We start from the raw sequence: 22357 nt of genomic DNA, 5'->3' as shown, positions 1-22357 counted from the left end.
TTGACCTTGTGTGTAATGATTTTGGTAAATTCACTGATTAATCCTAATAGTTTAATCTGTAGATTTTTATACACACGTTCATATCTTTTGTGAATAATGACAGTTTTTAACTTCTTTTTCTTTTCTTATTGCATCGACTATGACAGTGTTGAATAGAAGTAACCATAGTGGGCATCCTTATCTCATGGATGATCTCTGGTGGAGAGCAATGTAAAATTCACCACGAAGTATGATGTTTGCTGTAGATTTGTCTTTGTAGGTACTCTTTATCATTGGAAGGAAGTTCCCTTCTCTTCCTTTGTTACTTAGAGTTGTTTTCATGAATGAGTATTAAATTTTATCAAATGAAGTTTCTGCATATAAGCAGATAATAATTAGATTTTTCTCTTTATCCTGCTAATGTGGCCAGTTATATTAACTTTTGAACTTTAAGCCACCCTTGAATTCTTGGAATAGCTTTCACTCAGTTAGTTGTGATATATATATTTTTTAGATATTGCTGGGTATGATTTACTAGTATTTTGTTAGTATCTTTGCATCTATGGTCATAAGATAGTGGTGTGTGATTTTTCTTTTCTTGTAATGTCCTCATCATGTTTTAGTATTAAGATTTTTCTTGGCCTTATAAAAATTAATTAGGAAGTATCTCTTTCTAGTCTCTGGAAAAGTTTGAATGAAATTGCTGATATTTCTTCTTTAAATGTTTGGAAGAATTTGCTAGGGCTGAAGGGTTTTTTTGTTTGTTTATTTTAGCAAGGATTTTTAATATTTAATTTTTAAAAATGAATTGTGACTATTTAGATTTTCAGTTTCTTCTAGTGTCTGTTTTGTTAACTTGTATTTTTCAAAGAATTTCTTCACTAAATATATAAGAATCTAGTTTATTGGCAAAATGTTGTTCATAACGTCTCCATTCTTTTTTTTTAATGGAGGTATAATTGACATATAACCCTAGTTTTATATATATATATATATAATATATATTTATTATATAGTATATATACAATATAATTTATATTAATAATTACATGTATATTCATTTCAGGTGTACAACATCATGATTCAGTATTTGTATATATTGCAAAATGATCACAATAAGTCTAGTTAACATCCATCACCATACATAGTTACAAAATTTTTTTTTCTTGTGATGAGAACTTTTAAGATCTACTTTCTTACCAGCTTTCAAATATGCAATACAGCGTTATTAACCATAGTCACCATGCTGTACATTACATCCCATGACATGCTTATTTTATAACTGGAAGTTTGTACCTTTTGACCCCTGTCACCCATTTCACCCAGCCCCACTCTCCGCCTCTGGCAATCACCAATCTGTTCTCTGTATCTCTGAGCTTGGTTATTTTTTTTTAGATTTCACGTATAAGTGAGATCATACCGTATCTATCTTTCTCTGTCTGAGTTATTTCAGCTAGCATATGCCTTCAAGGTCCATCCATGTTGTTGCAAATGGCAAGATTTAATTCTTTTTTATGGCTGAATGATATTCCGGGTCTGTAAATAAATAGAATAAATGTATATATGGAGATATATATTTATATATAAAACACAATTTCTTTATCCAGTCATCCATTGATGAATACTTTGGTTGTTTCCATATGTTGGGTGCTGTAAATAGTGCTGCAGTGAACATAGAGGTGCATGTATCTTTTTGAGTGAGTGTTTTTGTTTTCTTTGGATAAATACCCAGAAGTAGAATTGTTGGATCATATGATAGTTCCATTTTTAATTTTTTGAAGAATCTCCTTACTGTTTTCCACAGTGGCTGCACCAATTTGCATTCCTAGCAAGAGTGCACAAGGGTCCCTTTTCTCCACATCCTTGCCAACATTTGTTATTTCTAGTCTTTTTGATAATAGCTATTCTAACAGGTGCGATATCTCATTGTGGTTTTGATTTGCATTTTCCTGATGGTTAATGACGTTGAACATCTTTTTATGTACCTATTGGCTATCTGTATGTCTTCTTTGGAAAAATTTCTGTTCAGATTTTATGCCCATTTTTTAATCAGATGGTGGCTCTTTTTGCTGTTAAACTGTGTGAATTCTTTGTATATTTTGAATATTAACCCCTTATCAGGGATATGATTTGCAGATATTTTCTCCCATTCACTTAGTTGGCTCTTCATTTTGTTGATAGTTTCTTTGCTGTGCAGAATCTTCGTTCTTTTCTTCCTCCCTCCCTACCTCCCTTCCTTCCTTCCTTATCTCCCCTTCCCTCCCCTCCTCTCCACTTCCCTTCCCTCCCCTCTGAGGAAGATTCACCCTGAGCTAACATCCACTGCCAGTCTTCTTCTATTTTGTATGTGAGCCACCATCACAGCATGTCCATTGATAGACAAGTGGTGTAGGTCCGCTCCCAGGAAACGAACCCTGCACCGCCAAAGTGGAGCACGCTGAACTTAACCATTAGCCACTGGGGCTGGCCCTCCTCATTCTTTTTTTGTGTGTTTTCACTTTGCTTTACTAATTTTATTCTCATGAATACAATAGTTGTTTTTATATATGTATTTTTTATTGATGTCATAATAGTTTATAACTGTGAAATTTCAGTTGACATTATTGTCAGTCACCATTACCCTCTAGTAACCACTAATCTGCTCTCTTTGTCCATGTATTTGTTTATCTTCCAGATAGGACTGAAATTATATGACATTTGTCTTTCTCTGTCTGGCTTATCTCACTTAACATAATACCCTCAGGTTCCATCCATGTCGCTGCAAATGGGATGATTTTGTCTTTTTTTATGGCTGAGTAATGTTCCATTGTATATATATACCACATCTTTTTTATCCATTCACCTGTAGAAGAGTACTTGGGTTGCTTCCACTTCTTGGCTATTGTGAATAATGCTGCAATGAACAGAGAGGTGCATAGGTCTCTTTGTATTGATTTCAAGTTCTTTGGATAAATACACAGTAGTGGAATAGCTGGGTCGTGTGGTATTTCTATTTTTAATTTTTTGAGAAATCTCCATACTGTTTTCCATAGTGACTGCACCGTTTGCATTCCCACCAGCAGTGTATGAGGGTTTCTTTTTCCCCACATCCTCTCCAACATTTCTTGTTTTTTGTCTTAGTAATTATAGCCATTCTAACAGGTATAAGGTGATATCTCATTATAGTTTTGATTTGCATTTCCCTGATGATTAGTGATATTGAACATCTTTACACGTGCTTGTTGGCCATCTGTATATCTTCTTTGGAAAAATGTCAGTTCATATCCTCAGCTCATTTTTTGATCAGGTTGTTTGTTTTTTTGTTGAGTTGTGTGAGTTCTTTATGTATTTTGGAGATTAACCCCTTGTTGGATATATGATTTGGAAATATTTTCTCCCAGTTGATGGATTGTCTTTTTGTTTTGTTCCTGGTTTCCTTTGCCTTGTAGAAGGTCTTTAGTCTGATGTAATCCCATTTATTTTTTCTTTTATTTCCCTAGCCTGAGTAGATAGGGTATTTGAAAAGATCCTTCTAAGACCAGTGTCAAAGAGCATACTGCCTATATTTTCTTCTGTGAGTTTTATGGTTTCACATCTTACCGTCAAGTCTTTAATCCATTTTGAGTTAATTTTTTTGTATGTGTATGTGAGGAAGATTTGCCCTGAACTAACATCTGTTGCCAGTCTTCCTCTTTTTGCTTGAGGAAGGTTGTTGCTGAGCTAACATTTGTGCCAATCTTCCTCTGCTTTATGTGGGATGCTGCCACAGTGTGGCTTGACGAGCGGTACTAGGTCTGTGCCTGGGATCTGAACCTGTGAACCTTGGGCCGCCAAAGTAGAGCATGCAAACCCAACCACTACGCCACCAGGCTGGCACCTATTTTGAGTTAATTTTTATGTATGGCAAAAGGTAATGGTCTACCTTCATTCTTTTACATGTGGCTGTCCAGTTTTCCCAACACTATTTATTCAAGAGACTTTCTTTCTACATTGTATGTTCTTAGCTCCTTTCTTGAAGGTTAGCTGTCCAATACATGTGGTATTATTTCTGGGCTTTCAGTTCTGTTCCATTGATCTATGTGTCTGTTTTTGTACCAGTACCATGCTGTTTTGATTACTATAGCTTTATAGTTTTCTTTTGAAGTCAGTATTGTGATGCCTCCAGTTTTGTTCTTTTTTCTCGGGATTACTTTAGCTATTCAGGCTCTTTTGTTGCCCTATGTGAATTTTAGGATTCTTTGTTCTGTTTCTGTGAAGAATGTCATTGGGATTCTGATTGGGATTGCATTGAATCTGCAGTTTGCATTGGGTAGTATGGACATTTTAACTGTGTTTATTCTTCCTTTTTTTTTCTCCCCAAAGTCCCCCGGTACATAGTTGTATATTTTAGTTGTGAGTGCCTCTGGTTGTGCTGTATGGGACGCTGCCTCAACATGACCTGATGAGCAGTGCCATGTCCAAGCCCAGGATCCAAACCAGCAAAACTCTGGGCTGCCGAAGTAGAGCATGTGAACTTGACCACTTGACCGCTGGACCAGCCCCCTATTCTTCATTCTTGATATTAGTAATTTGTGGGGGTTTTTCTTGGTCAGTCTTAAGAGTTTATCAATTTTACTAATCTTTTCAAAGAAGTTACTTTTGGCTTTGTTGTTTTTCATTATTGAATGTTTACGTTTTATTTCATTGATTTCTGCTTTTTTAGTACCTTATTTCTTTGGGTTATTTTGCTGTTCTTTTTTCTAGAGTCTTTAAATGGAAGCTTAGAACGTTGATTTCAGCCCTTTTTTGGTTTTCTTCTTCTTCTTCTTCTTCTTCTTACTTTTTTTTGAGGAAGATTAACCCTGAGCTAACATCTGGTGCCAATCCTCTTCTTATTGCTGAGGAAGACTGGCCCTGAGCTAACATCTATGCCCATCTTCCTCTACCCCATATGTGGGACGCCTACCACAGCATAGCTTGCCAAGCAGTGCCTTGTCCGCACCCAGGAGCCAAACCGGTGAACCCCCGGCTGCTGAAGCAGAACGTGTGCACTTAACTGCTCTGCCCCCGGATCAGCCCCCCTTTTTTGGTTTTCAGCTGCATGTATTTAAAACTTTAAATTTCTCCATCAGCATTGATGTAGATATAACTCATGAGTTTTGATATGTTGTGTCTATTGCTTTTAGTTCATTCTTTTTTCTAATGTTCCTCGTTATTTCGTTTTTGATTCCCAGGTTATTGGAAGTATATTGTCTAATTTTTAAACATTTGGGGGATTTTTTAGCTTACTGTGTTGTCAGAGATCATATTATGAATTATTTCAAAGAAACTTTTTCTTCTTCTTCTCCCCAAAGCCCCACAGGACATAGTTGTATATTCTAGCTGGAGGTCCTTCTGGTTGTGCTATATGAGATGCCGTCTCAGCATGGCCTGATGAGTGGTGCCATTTCCACCCCCACCATCCAAACTGGCAAAACCCTGGGCCGCCGAAGCAGAGCTTGCAAACTTAACCACTCTGTCAGAGGGCCAGCCCCTGTGAATTATTTCAGTTCTTTGAAATTTGTTGAAGCTTGCTTTATATCCTAGTATGTGGTTAATTCTGATAAGTGTTCCATATGACCTGAAAAGAAGAAATATCCTGTGATGTCTACCTGTTCTATCATCTGTTGAGAGAAAGGTATTTCTCTTCTACCTTTTGCATCATGGTTGTGATGAAATTCTATATATTTTTAAACACTACAATACATTGTTGTATCTTACACAGTCAGTGTTCAGTTAGGTTTACCCTAATATTTATCCATTCTTGTGCTCTTCTTCCTCTTTCTGTGTGTATTTCTGTGTTTTCTTCTGTAGTCAGTTCTTGAAGACTTTCCTTACCTGTTTTCTTTTGCTTTGTTTGGTGCTGGTCCCTGTGCAGTGCGTTGTTTTTAAAGCATGTGGCATCTTGAATCTGTTGGAGGACACTTACACTTATTTTAAAGCTCTCTTCTGTTTCCTACCATAATTTGGTTATTTATCAGTAAGATAGATTATCCTTTTCTTTTTGTGTTCTTTTTTGTGGCTTTCCTCAAATTTTTTGTTTAGTTTTATATGTTTATATTTACAAATGAGGGAATAGATCAGGGATTGTAAAAACAAATGTCTTCTGGGTGTGCAGCTCAATAAATGCATACTCTGTCATTCATACATGGATACAGTTTCACCAAATTAAAGAGGTTGTCTCTTATAAGTAATTGTGTGTTTGGATCATTTTGAGTGTAGAATTGTTTTAGGAGAGGTCAGAGGTTGGTAATGTGAGGATGGAGCTGGGTGCAGCGGAGGATCGGCACTCCTGACCCTTTTCCAGCATAAGGGCAGCCCTGGAGTTGTTGGTGCAGTGTTCACTGGCACTCACCCAACCCTCTGTTTCCCACTGGCAGGAACCATGAGGAAGCCTGTGGGCAAGGAGAGTTTGAGAAGTGTCTGAGGGTTCTCAGCCTTGGTCTGACAGAGTACAGAGGGAGAGGATGGGGCTGAGACAGTGGATAAGTAACTGGAACACCCAGGATCAGAGAAACGTGCTTAAAAATATACTGACTTTTGTGTTTTGCTCTTTCACCATATTTTTCTGATGCATGTGACAAATTAAGTTATTAAACAATTATGATAATGATTTGTATTCCTTTTTCTTTAAAGAAAATTTCTATATCTCTGTATCCTATGAAATTTGTTATTGTTGGATGATTTTTCTGAGAACTATTTTTCTTTATTCTTTATTACATTTTGTATCTTGGACCTTACATGTGGATTATTTTCTTTCTTCCAGAAATCTATTTTTTATATTTCATTAGTTGGAGTCTATAAGTTAAGAAACTCATTACTATAAGTTAGTAAACTAGTTTTTGCTAGATCAAAAACTGTGTATATTTGCCTTTGTCCTCAAAGGACATTTTATTTTTATTTATTTATTTATTTATTTTAAATCAGGGGAGGTCTTTTTTTATTTTAATTTTTTTTTTTTTTTTTTTTTGAGGAAGATTAGCCCTGAGCTAACATCTGCTGTCAATCCTCCTTTTTGCTGAGGAAGGCCAGCCCTGAGCTAACATCCATGCCCATCTTCCTCTACTTTATATGTGGGACGCCTACCACAGCATGGCTTGCCAAGTGGTGCCATGTCAAAGGACATTTTAACTGGGTATAGAATTTTAGGTTGGCATTTGTTTTCCTCATTACGTTGATGATAGAATAGCATGTTCCTTGTTTGGGTTCCATGGTTACTGTTATGAAGCCATCTCTTAGTCTACCTGTTCCTCCTTTGAAGGCAGTCTGTCTGTATTTCTCTTTTTGCTTTTAAGAATTTTTCTTTGGTTTTCTGCAGTTTTATTTTGATTTTGAGTGTGGATTTCTTTTTATACTGCTTAGAATTTGTTAGGCTACTTTAATCTCTGCATTGATGTCTATCATTGGTTCTAGTACATTCTCAGCAATTAACTTGCGAAATACTGTCTCTGCCTCAATCTCATTACAGGACAAGTTTAATTGAACTTGTATCACACTTTATATTAGATCCTCTGTGTCTCTTACTTTCTCTTTTGTATTCTTTTTGTGTCTCCATGCTGCCTTCTGGATGGATTCTTTTGACCTACGTTTGGGTTCAGTAATTCTTTCCTTAACTTTGTCTAATCTTGTTAATCATATCAATAAAGTTCCTAAGTTAATATATTTTTTCTCTTCTGGAATTTTCTTTTTTCCGTCTGCTGTGTACCTTTTTACAGTTTCTAATTCAAAAGTTTCAAGGTTATTTTCTACACCTTGGAACAAAGTAAGCATATTGATTTTAAAGTCTCTGTTGAATAATTCCAAAATGTGAAGTATTTTGAGAGTCTGTTTCTGTTCTGTGTTTTTCTTTGTTGCTATTTCTTGCTCATGATGTCTTATTTCCTTTTGTATCTGATTACTTTTGATTATGTGGTGGTCATTATATTTGAACAAATATATGTATAATTGATTTGAAGCCTAGATGATCGCCTTTTCAGAAGTGATTTTAGATTTTTTCCTGCTAGGCATCTGGAGGTGCTACCAGTTTGGAATCACTGTAATCCAGTTTTAAGACTTAAGGTTTCCTGGACTACCTAGGTCACATGAAGCTGGGCTGCAGGTTTATACCTGAGTTTGTATAACCCTTTGGTGGTACCTGCTTAAAATTGTTGGTGATTGAAGGGGTAGCCAGTTAACAATTTATTTTTGCTGCAAACGCTTTTATAGCAAAAGCAACTGAGTGCTGGGCATACGTTTTTAGGTTGTTGCCTTATTTAGATTTCTCCCTCACTATGTTCTTACCTTTTCATACTTTTAGGGTATTTTGCATATTTCCTTGATACTTAAAAATTTTTTCAATCCAGAGTTCATCTTATTTTTCTATCCTGCCATTAACAGAGGCAGAAATCTTTGTTTAATTTGCTTTTGAATTTGTCTTGACATTTGTTTGCTTTTTGTAGGTTCTACATGAAACATTTCCTCAACACACATTCCTCATGAATGGTCTCATTCAAGGTGTAAAGGTAAGAACAAATTTTTGGGTGGTTCGTGATGAACCAAAACCAGGAATCCATAGTTTAACTCTGAAAGTTTAAATGGGGCTTATGGAAACAGTTATTATTTGTTCTGGAGACCTAAATCTAAATTTTTCGCTGGATTATCAAAGTCGAAATAAAATACAATGCAAATCCACAAAGCATAGAATGGTTTACTGGTAAAAAACAGTCCTTCATTTTTATTAACATGTACATAGCAGTTTAAAAGGATTTAATTATGTGAACTTTTAATTGCTCTGCCTGTCAACAAGAATAAAATGGGCAAGTGTCAGTGTCTTCTTTTGAGATAGACTTTGAGATTGAGGAAGAAGGAAGCATCAAGATTTACTTGAGTATGTATATTTTTTTCAAGGCTGGTGTTCTAGCCATCACTTTCTGAGTTGTCAAATACTTGACTTAGTTAGCCTTAATTCATTGTTTAAATCTTAATGTGATATTTATCAGAAAAGCTTATAAATAAGAGGTTAAAATATAGTGTTATGTTCCAGTCCTATTTACAGTGAAGTATACAGGTATAGCATCTAATTTGCCCTTCCCAGCTCAGATAATATCAATCTGTGCATAATTTTAGTTTGCGCTGAACAGCATACTTAAGATTCAGATTATGCCCTAGTAATTTGCTGAATTCAGCCGTAGGAATTTGTTGAATTCATAGCTTTAATGAATACTACTTATTATTTACCTATTTCAAAAAGAATTTGGGAATGCTTACAATAATAACATAAGTAAAACAGGGCAATTTAAATAAAGGTTAAAACAAGAAGCTTTTAATATTCTTTGAGAAGAAGAGAAATGTTATCAAGAATCTGGCATGTGGTCGTTTAAGCACCAATTTGTGAGCAGCATAGATAAAAAGAAAAACTAAATAAATGAGAGAGAGCATTGATAAAAATATAATGTAAGTATATCCTTACAGCAGATTTTTGGAGAAGCTACTCCATAGATCTTTTGTCTTGTGGACTAATAAAATGTGTTTTAGTCTGGTTCTGCAAAATAAAACTAACTATGTCTACACCCTAAAGCCAAGCAGCCTGTTACACTTTCACCTAGAGTCATCCACAATGTTATTCTAAAAAAACATAAAACAAAAAGTATTTGGAGTGATTCAAGGACTTAGGCAAGGACTTATTTAACTTCAACAACGATTAAACTTTAATGAAGACTTTAATAATTGGTTATTATTTCAGGGATTCACGTATCATGAAAGAAGCCTACAGCAAAACATAGCTCTATTAAGTTATCTTAATATGCATGTGAGTACAGTGGAATCAATACGACTTCAGATTGCTTTAGCTTTAAATCTCTGTTCTGAACTTATTAACTATGTTACTTTGGTTGTATAATTTAACCTCCCTAACCTCAGTTTCATTATTCATGAAATGAGAAAGATAAAAGATCTTTTTAATAGGATGATTATGAGGATTAGATGAGCTAGTATATGTAAAGCTATTAGCACATATTCCATGTGCTAAATAATAAATGTTGCAAAGAAAAATACGTAAAAAACAAAAATATTAGAAGAAAATCTTCTGAAAGAAAAATGGTGGCCATTTTTCTTACCAGTTTGGGGGAAGATTTTCTTTTTTTAGAAAAAGAATTCATAAAGGAAAAGATTGAGTCATTTACATCAATATTTTAACTTTGCTAAGTCCAAACCACGATCATAAAAATTAAAAGACTAATGACAAAATGTTATTTGCAACCTGTGTAGTAGAAGGAGGAATACATAAAAGCTCTCTCAAAGCCATAGGAAAGTGATATCTCAGAAGGGCAAAGGAGGGTGAAAGCTGTCAGTTTACAAAAGATGTCAGTGTAAAAATAAGTTTGTCACTCTTAGGCAATGAATCCTAAATTAAATGCGATAATATTTTCACATATGCATTGGTAAGAAAGTTTAAACTGACGAGAACTAGTTCAGTGTGTGGTAAATTGGGTCCCCATATACTGTTAATGAGAGGATAAATTGGTATAGCTTTTGTGGAAGGCAGTATTTTAAAAGCCTTAAAAATATTCACATATTTTGACAGTAATTCCATTTCTAGAAAATTCTTCTAATCAAATAGAGTTATTCAAAGTTTCAGGTAAAGGACTATTTGTAATAGTAAACATGGAAACAATTAAAATGCCTTAAATTTAAAAGAATAAATATGTTGTGGTACAGCCGTAGGATGTAATACAGGCACATAAAGAACACATTTTTGAAGAACATCATATAATTTTTGAAAGGAAAAGGATATAAAGCTATGCAGTATGATTCCCGTTTTGTTTTGACCAGAATACATGTATATAAGCAGGAGAAAAAAAGAGTTAATAAGAAGGAATCATCTGAAGTTTGAAAGTGTGGATTTATGGATGATTTTTAGTTTTCTTCTTTATATCTTTTGTTCATCTTTGTAGAATTTCTGCAGTTAACTTTTACTTTGTAAGTTTACTATCATAATTCTGTGGAGGAGAAGATTTAGATTGGGGTGAACATCATTAAAGCTTACAAGAGTAAACTGTTCTGTGAATTCTCTGGTTTTAGTTTCTTTTTTTTTTGCAGCAGTAGCAGTTTTGTTGAGATATAATTCACATACCGTGCAAGTCCTGCATTTGAAGTGCACATTCAGGGGCCGGCCCTGTGGCCAAGTGGTTAAGTTCTTGTGCTCCACTTGGTTGGCCAAGGGTTTCGTGGGTTTGGATCCTGGGCCATGGACATGGCACTGCTCATCAAGCCATGCTGAGGTGGTGTCGCACATAGCACCGCCAGAGGGACCTACAGCAAGAATATATAATTATATACTGGGGGGCTTTGGGGAGAGTAAGAATAAAAAGAAGATTGGCAGCAGATGTTAGCTCAAGTCCCAATCTTTAAAAAAAAATAATAAAGTGTACATTCATTGCTTTTTAGTATATTCCCAGAGTTGTGCAGCCATCAGCATATAATCAATTTTAGAACATTCTCCTCACCTTAAAAAGAAGTTCTGTACCCATCAGCAGTCACTCCTCATTTCCTCCCAACCTCCTCAGCCTTAATCAAGCGCATATCTACTTTCTGTCCGTATAGTTTTGCTTATTCTGGACATTTCTTATAAGTGGAATCATACAATATAACAGTCTTTTGTGACTGGCTTCTTTCACTTAGCATAATGTTTTCAAGGTTCACCTGTGTTGTAGCACATATTAGTACTTCATTCTTTTTGTGGCCAAATCATATTCCGTTGTATGGCTCTACCATGGTTTATCCATTCATCAGTTGATGAACATTTGGGTTGTTTCCACTTTTTGGTTACTATGAATAATGTTGCTGTGAACATTTGTGTACAATTTTTCATGTGGACATATGTTTTCACTTAATCCTAGGTATATACCTAGGAGTAGAATTACTGAGTCATATGGTAACTTGATTTATTTTTATTATGTTTTCAAATTAACTTCTTTCTTAACCCTGTTTTTGACAAGTAGTATGTGTTCCTCATCTCCTAGACTTCTGAAAGATAGGTGGCTGAAGCCTTCAACAACGATTTCTTTTATCTCTACAGTCACTCCCTTGATGATATCATCAGACTTATCACTTTCAACTCTGAAATAAATATCTTCCTAAACCTTGGCCCAGAACTCCAGAATAGTGTATCCAGTTGCCCAATTGACCTCTCTATCTCCTTGTCTGATAGGCATCTCAAAGTTAAGGTCTCCAAAATGAAGCTCCTCATCTTCCCCTGCAGCCTGACCTCCTCACAAGTATTCCTCATTTCACTTACTGATCATGCCATCCTTGCTGAGACCAAAATCCTTGGAGTCAGTCTTGACTCCTTTCTCTTCTACATCCCAAACCCAATACATCAGCAAATTCTGTGGTTCTACCTTCAAAATAGATCTATAATCAAAACACGTCCTCGTTCCCCTTCAGTAGAGATACTCATATACACCAGATTGTCGCTTAACCAACTCCACCGGACCCTGTTTTCTCCTCTGGCAGCATCCCTGTTCTCTTTTCCACCACTCCTTGCTGACCTCACTCCAGCCACAACTTGCTCAGCCTGTGCTTGCCTGAAAGCTTTGCAGGGACTGTTTTTTCTGCTTGGATTGCTTTTCCCCAGATATTGGTGGGCCTCACTTCTAACTCTCAGTTCTTCACCCAGATGTCATTTTTCAGTGAAGCCTTCACTGGCTACTGTCTCAAGTAATGTATCCTGTTCTCATCACTCCCAGTCCCCCTTTTCTGCCTTGTTTTTCTCCAAAGCATTATCATCTCACCTCTGACATGCTATAGATTTTGCTTTATCTTTATCTTGTTATCATGTGCCTTCCTCACTCCTCCTCTTTTAGACTGGAAATTTCTTGAAGGCATGGATTTTTGTTTGCTTTACTTACTCCTATCCCCAGCACCTAGAACAACAGTTCTTGGCACACAGTACAGATAGGTGCTCAGTAAATATTGTCATATTAACATTTGTTTCCAGTCTTTCTCTATGGTTTTTTTTTTTTTTTTTTTGAGGAAGATTGGCCCTGAGCTACAATCTGCCACCAATCCCCCTCTTTTTGCTTGAGGAAGATTGTTGCTGAGTTAAAATCAGTGCCAATCTTCCTCTATTTAATGTGGGATGCTGCCACAGTGTGGTTTGATGAGCTGTGCTAGGTCTATCCGGTGTCCAAACCTGTGAACCCAGGGCCACCAAAGCAGAGTGCACGAACCTAGCCACTATGCCACTGGGCTGGCCCCAACTATGCGTTTTTAAATAGTCAAGATCCAGCTTATAGGGAGACTGTAACTTTTTTTTTCTTCTATCAGCAATTGCTAATTATATCATAATAATTTCTCCATGACATTAAAAACTATATGAAATACAGGCAGCCCTCTCTTTGCACGTTCCAATGTGCACAAATTTCAGTTACCATGGTTCAGTTAAATAAGAGTAGTCCCCCAACAACACAGTTCAAACTTCTGTTTCCGTGGTTTAGTAACTGTGAGGACCTGCATAAAGTACAAATTCCTGCCAGCTCCTCAGGCCACAAAACACTACATAAATAACAGGTGTACATCATAATCAGTGACCAGTCACGGCATTTCAAAGTGTCAGTGACTGGTCACCGCACATCTCTTAGTTCATGCACATACAGCAAGACATGTAGTTGTGTTGCCTCCTTGACTCCAGTGATAAACTCTCATGACGGTTTATGAAAATAGATAGTCAAAAGAAGGAATTGGCCAGCAAGGTGAAAGTGCAGTAAAGAAATAAATAGTGATAATGCTGGAAGTGAGATTCAAATAGGACCTCAGTGGAATTAGGGAAGAAACAGCTGATTGGGTCATGTTGGAGAGACTCTAGATGTGCAGCCAAAGGAACTTAGTGAAGATAAACTTATCAGCAAAATGAGGAGAATGGTTGTGATGAAAAGGATGAAGATGTCCCAGAGGAAGTGATGCTGGTGAAAAGCTTTACATTAAAGGAACTCTGAGAGATGGCATTTCATGACATTGAAAGCACAAAGGATAAAATGTTGGAAGCTGATCCCAACTTAGAAAGGCGCATGACAATTTGCCAGTGCATGGAAGATGCTCACTGCACATCATACGCTATATGACTGATGGAGAAGGCAAGCACTGTTCAGATGACTCTTGATAAGTTTTTACAAAGAAATAAAACAGTAATTCTTAATGTTTTAAGCCACAGTGTACTAAATAAATACTAGTTTTACTATGTACTTTCAATTCACTAAACATCTATAACTGACAGTAAAAGAGTTTTTAAGTGTTCTGACAAAAACTTCTAAAGGTTATAGAACAAATCGCAGTTTTTCCCATTGATTAAAGTCACTTTACATGGTTTTAGCTTGCAGTCATTTTTACAGTCCTCCACTACCATGCACAGCAAGTACTGTTTGAAGTGGTTATATACTGTTCCATTGTATGAATATGCCATAATTTACTCATTTCCTATATAAAGGGTTTCTAATTTCAAACTATTGAAGATAATTCTGTAATAAATTTTTAAAAGTAAATCTTTGTATTTTTTATTTCCTAAAAAATAGAGTTATGAAGGTTTAACTAGTGAGTAAAAAGGTGTGGGCATTTTTAAATGTCTTGAATATGTGGTACCACATTATCTCCGAGAGCAGTTGTGCCATTTCAGACTCTCACCAGCAGTGTGTGTGTCTGTTTCATCATGCTCTAACCCAGGTATTACTTTTCAGATGTTCACCAGTCTTGCAGCTTGCAAATGATATCTCGCTGTTGGTTTTATTTGTATTTCTTTGATTACAGGTGAGGGTGGGTATTTTTACATATATTTGCTGACTACTTTTATGAAGTACCTTCAAGTTCTTTGTTTATTTTTCTAATGAGGATTGTCAGTTCTTTATTTCTGAAGAATGTACTTTATTTTATAATAATCCTCTCATTTTAATGATTATTAATTTAGTACCTGTTCATCTTAACAATTAAAAAGGAAAAAAACTCAGACTTGATCCCACTTCTCAGATTCCCAGAGTCTTTCCAACCATTTTTCTACAGGAGTTTTTACTTTTATGGAATTAAAACATGTGGCAAACATTGTTATATGACGAGCAATAAAAAGTTGTATCAGCCAGGGTTCTCCAGAGAAACAAATCCAGTAGAATAAATAAATCATATATATTAAGAGATATATTTTAAGGAATTGACTCACTTGATTATGGGGCTGGCAAGTCTGAAATATGTAGGGCAAGGCCAGCAGACTGGAAACTCAGGCAGGAAGGAGTTGATGCTGCAGTCCTTAGGCAGAATTCTGTCTTCTCTTGGAAACCTCAGATTTTGCTCTTAAGGCATTCAACTGATTGGATGGGGCTCCCCATATTATTGAGGGTAATACCTTTTACTTTAAAGCCAACTAATTGTAGATGTTAACCACATCTACAAAATACCTTCACAACAATACCCACACTAGTGTTTAATTAAATAACTGGGTACTATAGGCTGGCCAAGCTGACGGATAAAACTATCATAGAAATTTTGGCTACACTTTGTCAGAAGTTTAACACCAGACTGAGATGCCGTGATGTAAGATGACATGGCAGGTGAGGTCTAGGTATGACCACTGGTTAACACAAGCAGGTAGAATGACTGTAATCATTTTCTTCATTAAGACCAGCTGGTCTCATTGCCCAATGTCTCACCTTGAAGATTCTTTCTTTAGCAGGTTTTATATTTTTAACAAAATTAGATATCTTCATCAATGTCCCAAACTAACTAAAACTAAGAGTTTCTGTAGTCCTAGGAGTTGCTGCTGAACTGTCTCATCCTACTATCTTAAATAGCAGGATGAATTACATCATCAAGCAGTGCTTAGCATAGTAGCTTAGCATAAGCACACAGAAACTATTGGCTGATGTTTTTAAAAATTAAACCAAAAAACAAGATACCTTTAAAGTCCTCTTATAGCTATTCTCTGGACTTAGTAAGTACAGAATGCTTTTTGTAAACATACACACACAAATTCTTGCTTTCTTAATTTGGACAGGAACTTAAGTAAAGACTACTCTTTTATTATTTGTAAATGAAATTATTAAAATAACCATCTTGAGAGAGATGACTTCATAAATTTTAAGAATAGTCTTCATATCAGACTGCAATTGATCCATTTATTAAAACATGTTTAAGAGAACTCACAAGTAGATAAGCATAGTCCTTTATGTGCTTTAGTTTAGAGACACTGAAATGTCAACAACAAATCAGTTTAAAAATTGGTTTGAATTGTGGGCTTAGGGTTTAGGGCTTAGGTTCTGGAGCTCCCTCACATCTTAGCTGAATCACACCTCTACTGCTTGTGAGCCCTAGGCCTTAGGCTAGTTACTTACCCTAATAGTACCCACCTTATAGGGTAGACATTTGTGTGAAAGGCATAGAAACAGTTTGGCATATATGAATGCTAGCTGTTATTATTACTTTAAAGCATACCCTGAGCTTTCTTGGAGTTAGAATTTGATTCTATGATTAAGGAAAAATCTGTCTTTACATTTATTTAAATAAATTTAATTGTACTTTCATCTGCTTTTGCTTGTTTCTGCTTTCTTTCAATGAATTTTTCCCTACTTCTCTCCACTTAGCTCCGCACATCAAAAAAAAACCACCCCAGCCTTTTTGCCCATATTGTTCTTTCTTTGAAGTCTCTGGTACCAGCTGTTCTTTGACCATCCTCCTGCTTCACAAATCCCCTTTCGCAGACTTTAATTGAATTAAAGTCACCTTGTGTGTCCCATTTCTCATGTCTCCTGTTGAACTGATTGATATGCATGCTGGGAAGGGAAACTCTGTTACTGCTTGGGGTCTTGGTGGGTCCTAGGTCAGAAACGTGACCCCTGTTTTAATATTGTTCTTATATAAAAATATTTGTATAAATAAAAACCACAGTTCCATTTGTGTGAGATTTTCTCTTTGATCTACTTTTAAGAAATGAAAGAGATAAAAGTCATTATTAGTAAAATACTGTATGAAAAATCAAAATGAATGAATCGAATTTTGGAGTAACCTACATCTACATGTTATAAGTTACTCATGGCTTATTAAGGAATACTGAACATTTGTTAGAAGATGTGAACTTTTTCATGGAAAAATAAAAATTTTTGTTTTCCCATGAAAGTGGCTTTGGACTTTATTTTTCATTGGTGCCATTGCTCCCTCAAACTCAGTTGCAAAATTAACTATAATATTTGAAGGAAAACAAAACATTTTTAGTTTTGAAACTTTTTAAGGGTACTGAACAAACTGTTTTAGTCACGTATTTGCTAACTGCATATATTAAGGAAAATGTGTACTTAAAAGTTATTTGATGGCTCTATAAAGAGTAAAATTCATATATGTTTGTTCAAGTGAGTTATATTTGCCGTTTTTTGTATGCTTTGAAAAGTTTATTGGATAATTGCATTTAGCTAAACAATAAACTTTAACTGCTATTTTGTCAAATTAGAGTCTATAAGACCATGTCAGAATTACTGGCCGATTAATTATGCTACCTTAAATACCTGTTTGGACTGGGAATCTAATTTTCTGAAGTGACTGTGATTAATGGCTAGTTGATTTTGCCATGCACACCTAGACTTCTTACATGCTGTGTTTTATGCAGTACTCGTTGGGCTATGGTAGCATAGCGTAGGTAGGATACTACAGTCATCCTCATTATTCTCAGATGCTGCAATATTTGCAAATTAGCCTACTCACTAAGTTTATTTGTATCCCCAAAATCAATCCAGTGCTTTCATGGTCATTCATGCACAGGGTGAGGGGGGAATTTGAATTGCCCAACCACAGTTTCCCAGCTGAGGCCAAACAAGGTGACAGTCTCTCTTCTTGTTTCAAATCATACTGTAAACCTGTCTTTTCTGCAGTCCATTTAGTGCCACGTTTTATGCATTTTTGTGCCCCTTTTTGGGGGCAATTTTGCTGTTTAAAATGTCCCCAAATATAGTGCTGAAGTGCTATCTAGTCTTTCTAAGTGCAAGAGGTCCACAGTGTGCCTTACAGAGAAAATATTGTCTTAGATAAGCCTCATTCAGGCGTAAGTCACAGTGTTGTTGGCTGAGAGTTCAGTGTTAATAAATCAACAATATATATTAAATGAGGTGTCTTTAAATAGAAACACACATAAACCAAAGCTATGTATTGATCACTTGATGAAAATATGCAACCAGAGGCTTGCAGGAACCTAACCTTGTGTTTCCCATGGGAGCAATGGTCCTGGATTCTCTAATTCAGTGTTTGTGGCACACTTCCAGAACATGATACTGTGAATAATGAGAATTGGCTGTATTTCTGGTAAAGATTAAGGCTTTGATGTCAGTCTAGTTTTAATTTTTAAACGTTTTGTTCTCGTTTGAAAATTGTGCTCTCTCCGAAAATTAAAAAAAAAATAAGAATTCGAAATATGATGTACATCCAAAAATAAATAAAAATAAAAATTGTGCTGTGCATCTTTAGGACTGATGAAGTACTTTCCCAATCAATCAAGGTACAAATGTCTTTCTCAATCTACTGCTCTAATAATGCGACCTGATAGGATCTGGGGCACGATTGGGTAGTGAAGAAATAACTCTGGGACAGAAGGAAGTCTTTAATTTTTTAGGAAATACAAGTTTTCCAAAGAGGCAAGTATTTTGTTAGGTTGTATTTTAGCATCTTAATAAAAAGTAGGTCCTTCCCATATCTATCATTGTTACTGAGTGTTTGATTTAAATAATATCATTTAATGAATGGATTTGTCAACCAATTATGAGGTAGGCTCTGACAGACTTAAACAAAAAGAAGTTTATTTGGGGTTTGTTAAGACTGCAGCCCAGGAACACAGATTCAAGCAGTACTTGAATTGTGTTCCAGCCATTGAAGGGAGAAGGAAAGTTTTACAGTTATGGCTAACAAACACAAAGAAAGAAAAAAGGGAAGGGAATATCTTTTAACAAATTCCAAGTGCAAGGTAGTCATGGAGTGAGGGTCGACTGAAACAATCCATTAAAACTTAGAGATGTAGAAGAGGACTTTGACAGAAATGAGGTCTCTGTCCTGATAATCTTGTCTTTCTTGAGAAGACTTGCAGATGCATTTCAGGCATCTGATGAGTTCAAGAGTTCATCCTGAAGGAAGAGTTTGTTCCTCTCCTCTTCATATCTGCCTGGCTCCATTTTAGTGTCTTAACTTGAGAGACTACATCTTTTTTTCAATTCCACAGATTAAATTACAATTTAAATCCATAGTCTAGAAGACAGTACCATTTTTCTGTAAAGACTGCATTATTTTAAATGTAACTTTTATGCTTGGCCTTCTCATATCCTTTATTTAAAAATGGCATACATTCCATATTTTTTTTTTTTTTTAAAGATTGGCACGTGAGCTAACATCTGTTGCCAATCTTCTTTTTTTTCTTCTTCTTCTCCCCAAAGCCTCACAGTACATAGTTGTATAATCTGGTTGTAGGTCCTCCTGGTTGTGCGATGTGGTACACCGCCTCAGTATGTGCTGATGAGTGGTGCCATGTCTGTGCCTAGGATCTGAACCAGTGAAAACCTGGGCCCCTGAAGTGGAGCATGTGAACTTAACCTCTCAGCCACGGGGCTGACCCCACATTCCGTATTTTAAAGCATTGTGTGAAATCAGAAATCAGAACTGTCCAAAAACTTTCCAGGGTTCTTTGTGTTTAAAGAATTTTTGTTACTGTTTTTGTGTTGGTTGTTATTTCTACTGTCTTATCCTCTTAAATTTCTTTACATACTTTTCTCGACCAGTTCTATACTACTCAGGTGCTCAGAATTTGCTATTTTGAGAGAATTTTGAAGCAACATGAAACATTTTCTGTTCTAAAATTCATGAAGCTGTTATTGCAAATAATCCATAACCAATCTATAAATCAAAATTGAGGTGAGTTTATTATGAGCTAGATCTGAGGACTAACCCAAGACTTTCCTTCCCCAAAGAAGTGGGGTGTACAGAGTGGCTATATACTGTCTTGGAACAAAGAGCATACATCACGTATGATCGGAATGTCCCTTTTATAACTGTCATGAGATGCTTAGCTGCCACAGCAGATCAGTGGTCAGTGGTAACAAGGTGAGCATAGAATTAATCCTTAGTTCCCAGGAAGAGATACTTATCCTTAAAGAAATCTCAATATTGGGGGAAGTTACATTCCTATTTTTAAGGGCATTGTTCTTGTCTTTGGGACATAGTAAATATTTAAAGCAGATATACAGTGCTTGCTCAACAGGTCACATCAGGCCCTTTTGGAAAAACAAGGTTGGGCCGAATTAGTTTTAACCCAAATGGCTTCCTCATATACTCCAGTATATCCTATTGCTTGTCATTTATTTATTAAAGCTGATCATCACAAGTCCTGGATTTAAGCCCTGCTTTGCCAGTCATTTAGATCCTTGTTAAAGGAAATCATCTAATACTTGATCTGTTACCGAATGCCCTAGAATCCGCTGTGGCTTAGAAATGACAAGGTTTGATCCATGGGCATGGATTAATATTTTATTTCAGAGGAGCCAAAAAGCGTTTCTCCTGATCCTGCCTGCCCTCCGTTGAGTCTTTCTCTCACCTCCCCTCACTTCAGTTTACCTGTCTCCTGGCCCCTGGACTTTTCTTCCCAGTGATGTGACCTTGGAAACTACTGTGAGTTGGTTTCCTCTTAAAAGTTCTGTTCAATTCAGCAAACCTCTTTGAAAGTCCTTATTTTACCAAGCCCTGTGATAGCACCAAGAATACAGAGATGAAAAGAAGTCATCTCTATACTCTAATTTCAATTTCTAATCCAATAGAGAAGATAGACAAGTAATTGTAATAGAATGTTACCATATAGGAGTTACATACCAAATGTAGGGGGGTTTGTTTTGCACCCCCCAAAAAATGGTGTGATTAATTCTGCTTGAGTAGCTAAGAGAATAAATAGAGGAGGAGGTGCTCCTTGCCTGGAGTTGTGAAGAATGACTAGCAGGTTACAGGGTCCAGGTGTGGGAAGTGCATGCAGGCACAGCAAGGGCCTGTGCAAAGGCCCATTGACACAAAGGAAAGTGGTATCTTCAGAAAACTTAAGTATTGTGTATAGCCAAAGTGTAAGATGTGTATTAGGTGCCAGATTCTGGAGGGTCCTATTTGTATCATATGCTGAGGAATTTCTTAAACGTGTTATGAAAATTCAAATACACAAAAGTAGAGAAAATATAATTAACACCCACATACTCATCACCCAGTTTCATTATTTATCAACATTTTCCCAGTCCTGTCTGAGTCAACCCAGTTTTCCCCCACTTGTGTTTATCTGTCATATTTAAAAGCAAAGTTCACTCATTATTTCACCCATAAATACCTGCTGAAGAATTTAAACTGCACAGTGGAGACCATTGCAAGATTTTAGAGAAAGGATCAAAGAGCTGAGGTTCGCAGCTCATCAAGGTTGCTCTTGGGGGTATGTGGAGGACATATTGGAGGAAGGGAGGACCCAGGTCAGGGACCAGTGAGGAGATGGTTTTATTTAATCTAGACAAGAAATGCTGAAGTGTGTTACAGCAGCAAATGGATAGAGAGTAGTCATTAAGAGAGAATAGTCTGGAAAAATCACCTTGGGGAGGGGAGGGATGGAGGAAAAAGCTTTGCATGGCTTCTTAGCTAAGGTGGGAAGTATGGGCGTTTGGTCAGGTTTACAGAGAACAGTGTGCATGTTAAATGTCCAAGTAGAAAAGTCCATTTGGCTGTAGATACAGAGCTCAGAATAAAGAGATTGGAAAACTGTCCATAATGTAGGCAGTGGTGGCCGTGTGTGTAGACAGAGCATGTGACGTGAGGACTATGGTACCAGCAGGGTCTGAGGGGCAGACCTGTGGCCACTGAGCCATGAGATCAAACAGTGATGTGAAAGTGACCAGCCAGCGGAGTAACTGGCAAATAGTGGGGAAGCAGTAAATGTGTTTCTTTACTTCCTTTGCATGTGTGTGGTGTTCTGTTTTTTGCTTCCTCTTAGCCTCAATACTGTTGCTCAAGTTGCAGTGTCTCTGTTATTATTCTGTTTGGGGGCTGGTAAAATGAATTGGGGCATTTAGAAAACAAAAATTACAAGTAATTGGAGGATCACATTATAAATCTGACCTTTGCTTCTATTTTCTTCTCCAGGGCCTGCTGTCTTTTCTGAGTGCGCCACTCATAGGCGCTCTGTCTGATGCATTGGGGAGGAAGCCCTTTCTCCTTGGCACTGTCTTCTTCACCTGCTTCCCAATTCCACTGATGAGGATCAGCCCGTGGTGAGTGGCTCGGCCTTCCACCATCATGACTGACTGTTTTGGGTCACATATTTAAAATACATCTGCAGAGCACTTCTTAACCATTTTGAAGCAGTTGTACCTGTGTTTTC

The 22357-nt window shown here is 36.5% G+C and overlaps 1 protein-coding gene across 1 annotated transcript in view; it reads left to right on the top strand.

The window, feature by feature from the left end:
* MFSD14B (major facilitator superfamily domain containing 14B) overlaps positions 1-22357 on the top strand; it is an 88651-nt gene that overhangs the window by 41844 nt on the left and 24450 nt on the right. Inside the window, exons 3-4 of the mRNA XM_023627642.2 lie at positions 8415-8477; positions 22120-22247. Of these exons, the coding sequence (XP_023483410.1) occupies positions 8415-8477; positions 22120-22247 (191 nt within the window). The remainder of the gene's footprint in view (positions 1-8414; positions 8478-22119; positions 22248-22357) is intronic.

The sequence above is a fragment of the Equus caballus genome, chromosome 23, assembly GCF_041296265.1.
Source record: "Equus caballus isolate H_3958 breed thoroughbred chromosome 23, TB-T2T, whole genome shotgun sequence".
NCBI classification, from domain to species: Eukaryota; Metazoa; Chordata; class Mammalia; order Perissodactyla; family Equidae; genus Equus; species Equus caballus.
The sequence above is the reverse complement of the archived record's forward strand: the minus strand, read 5'-3'. Positions and strand labels throughout refer to the sequence as shown.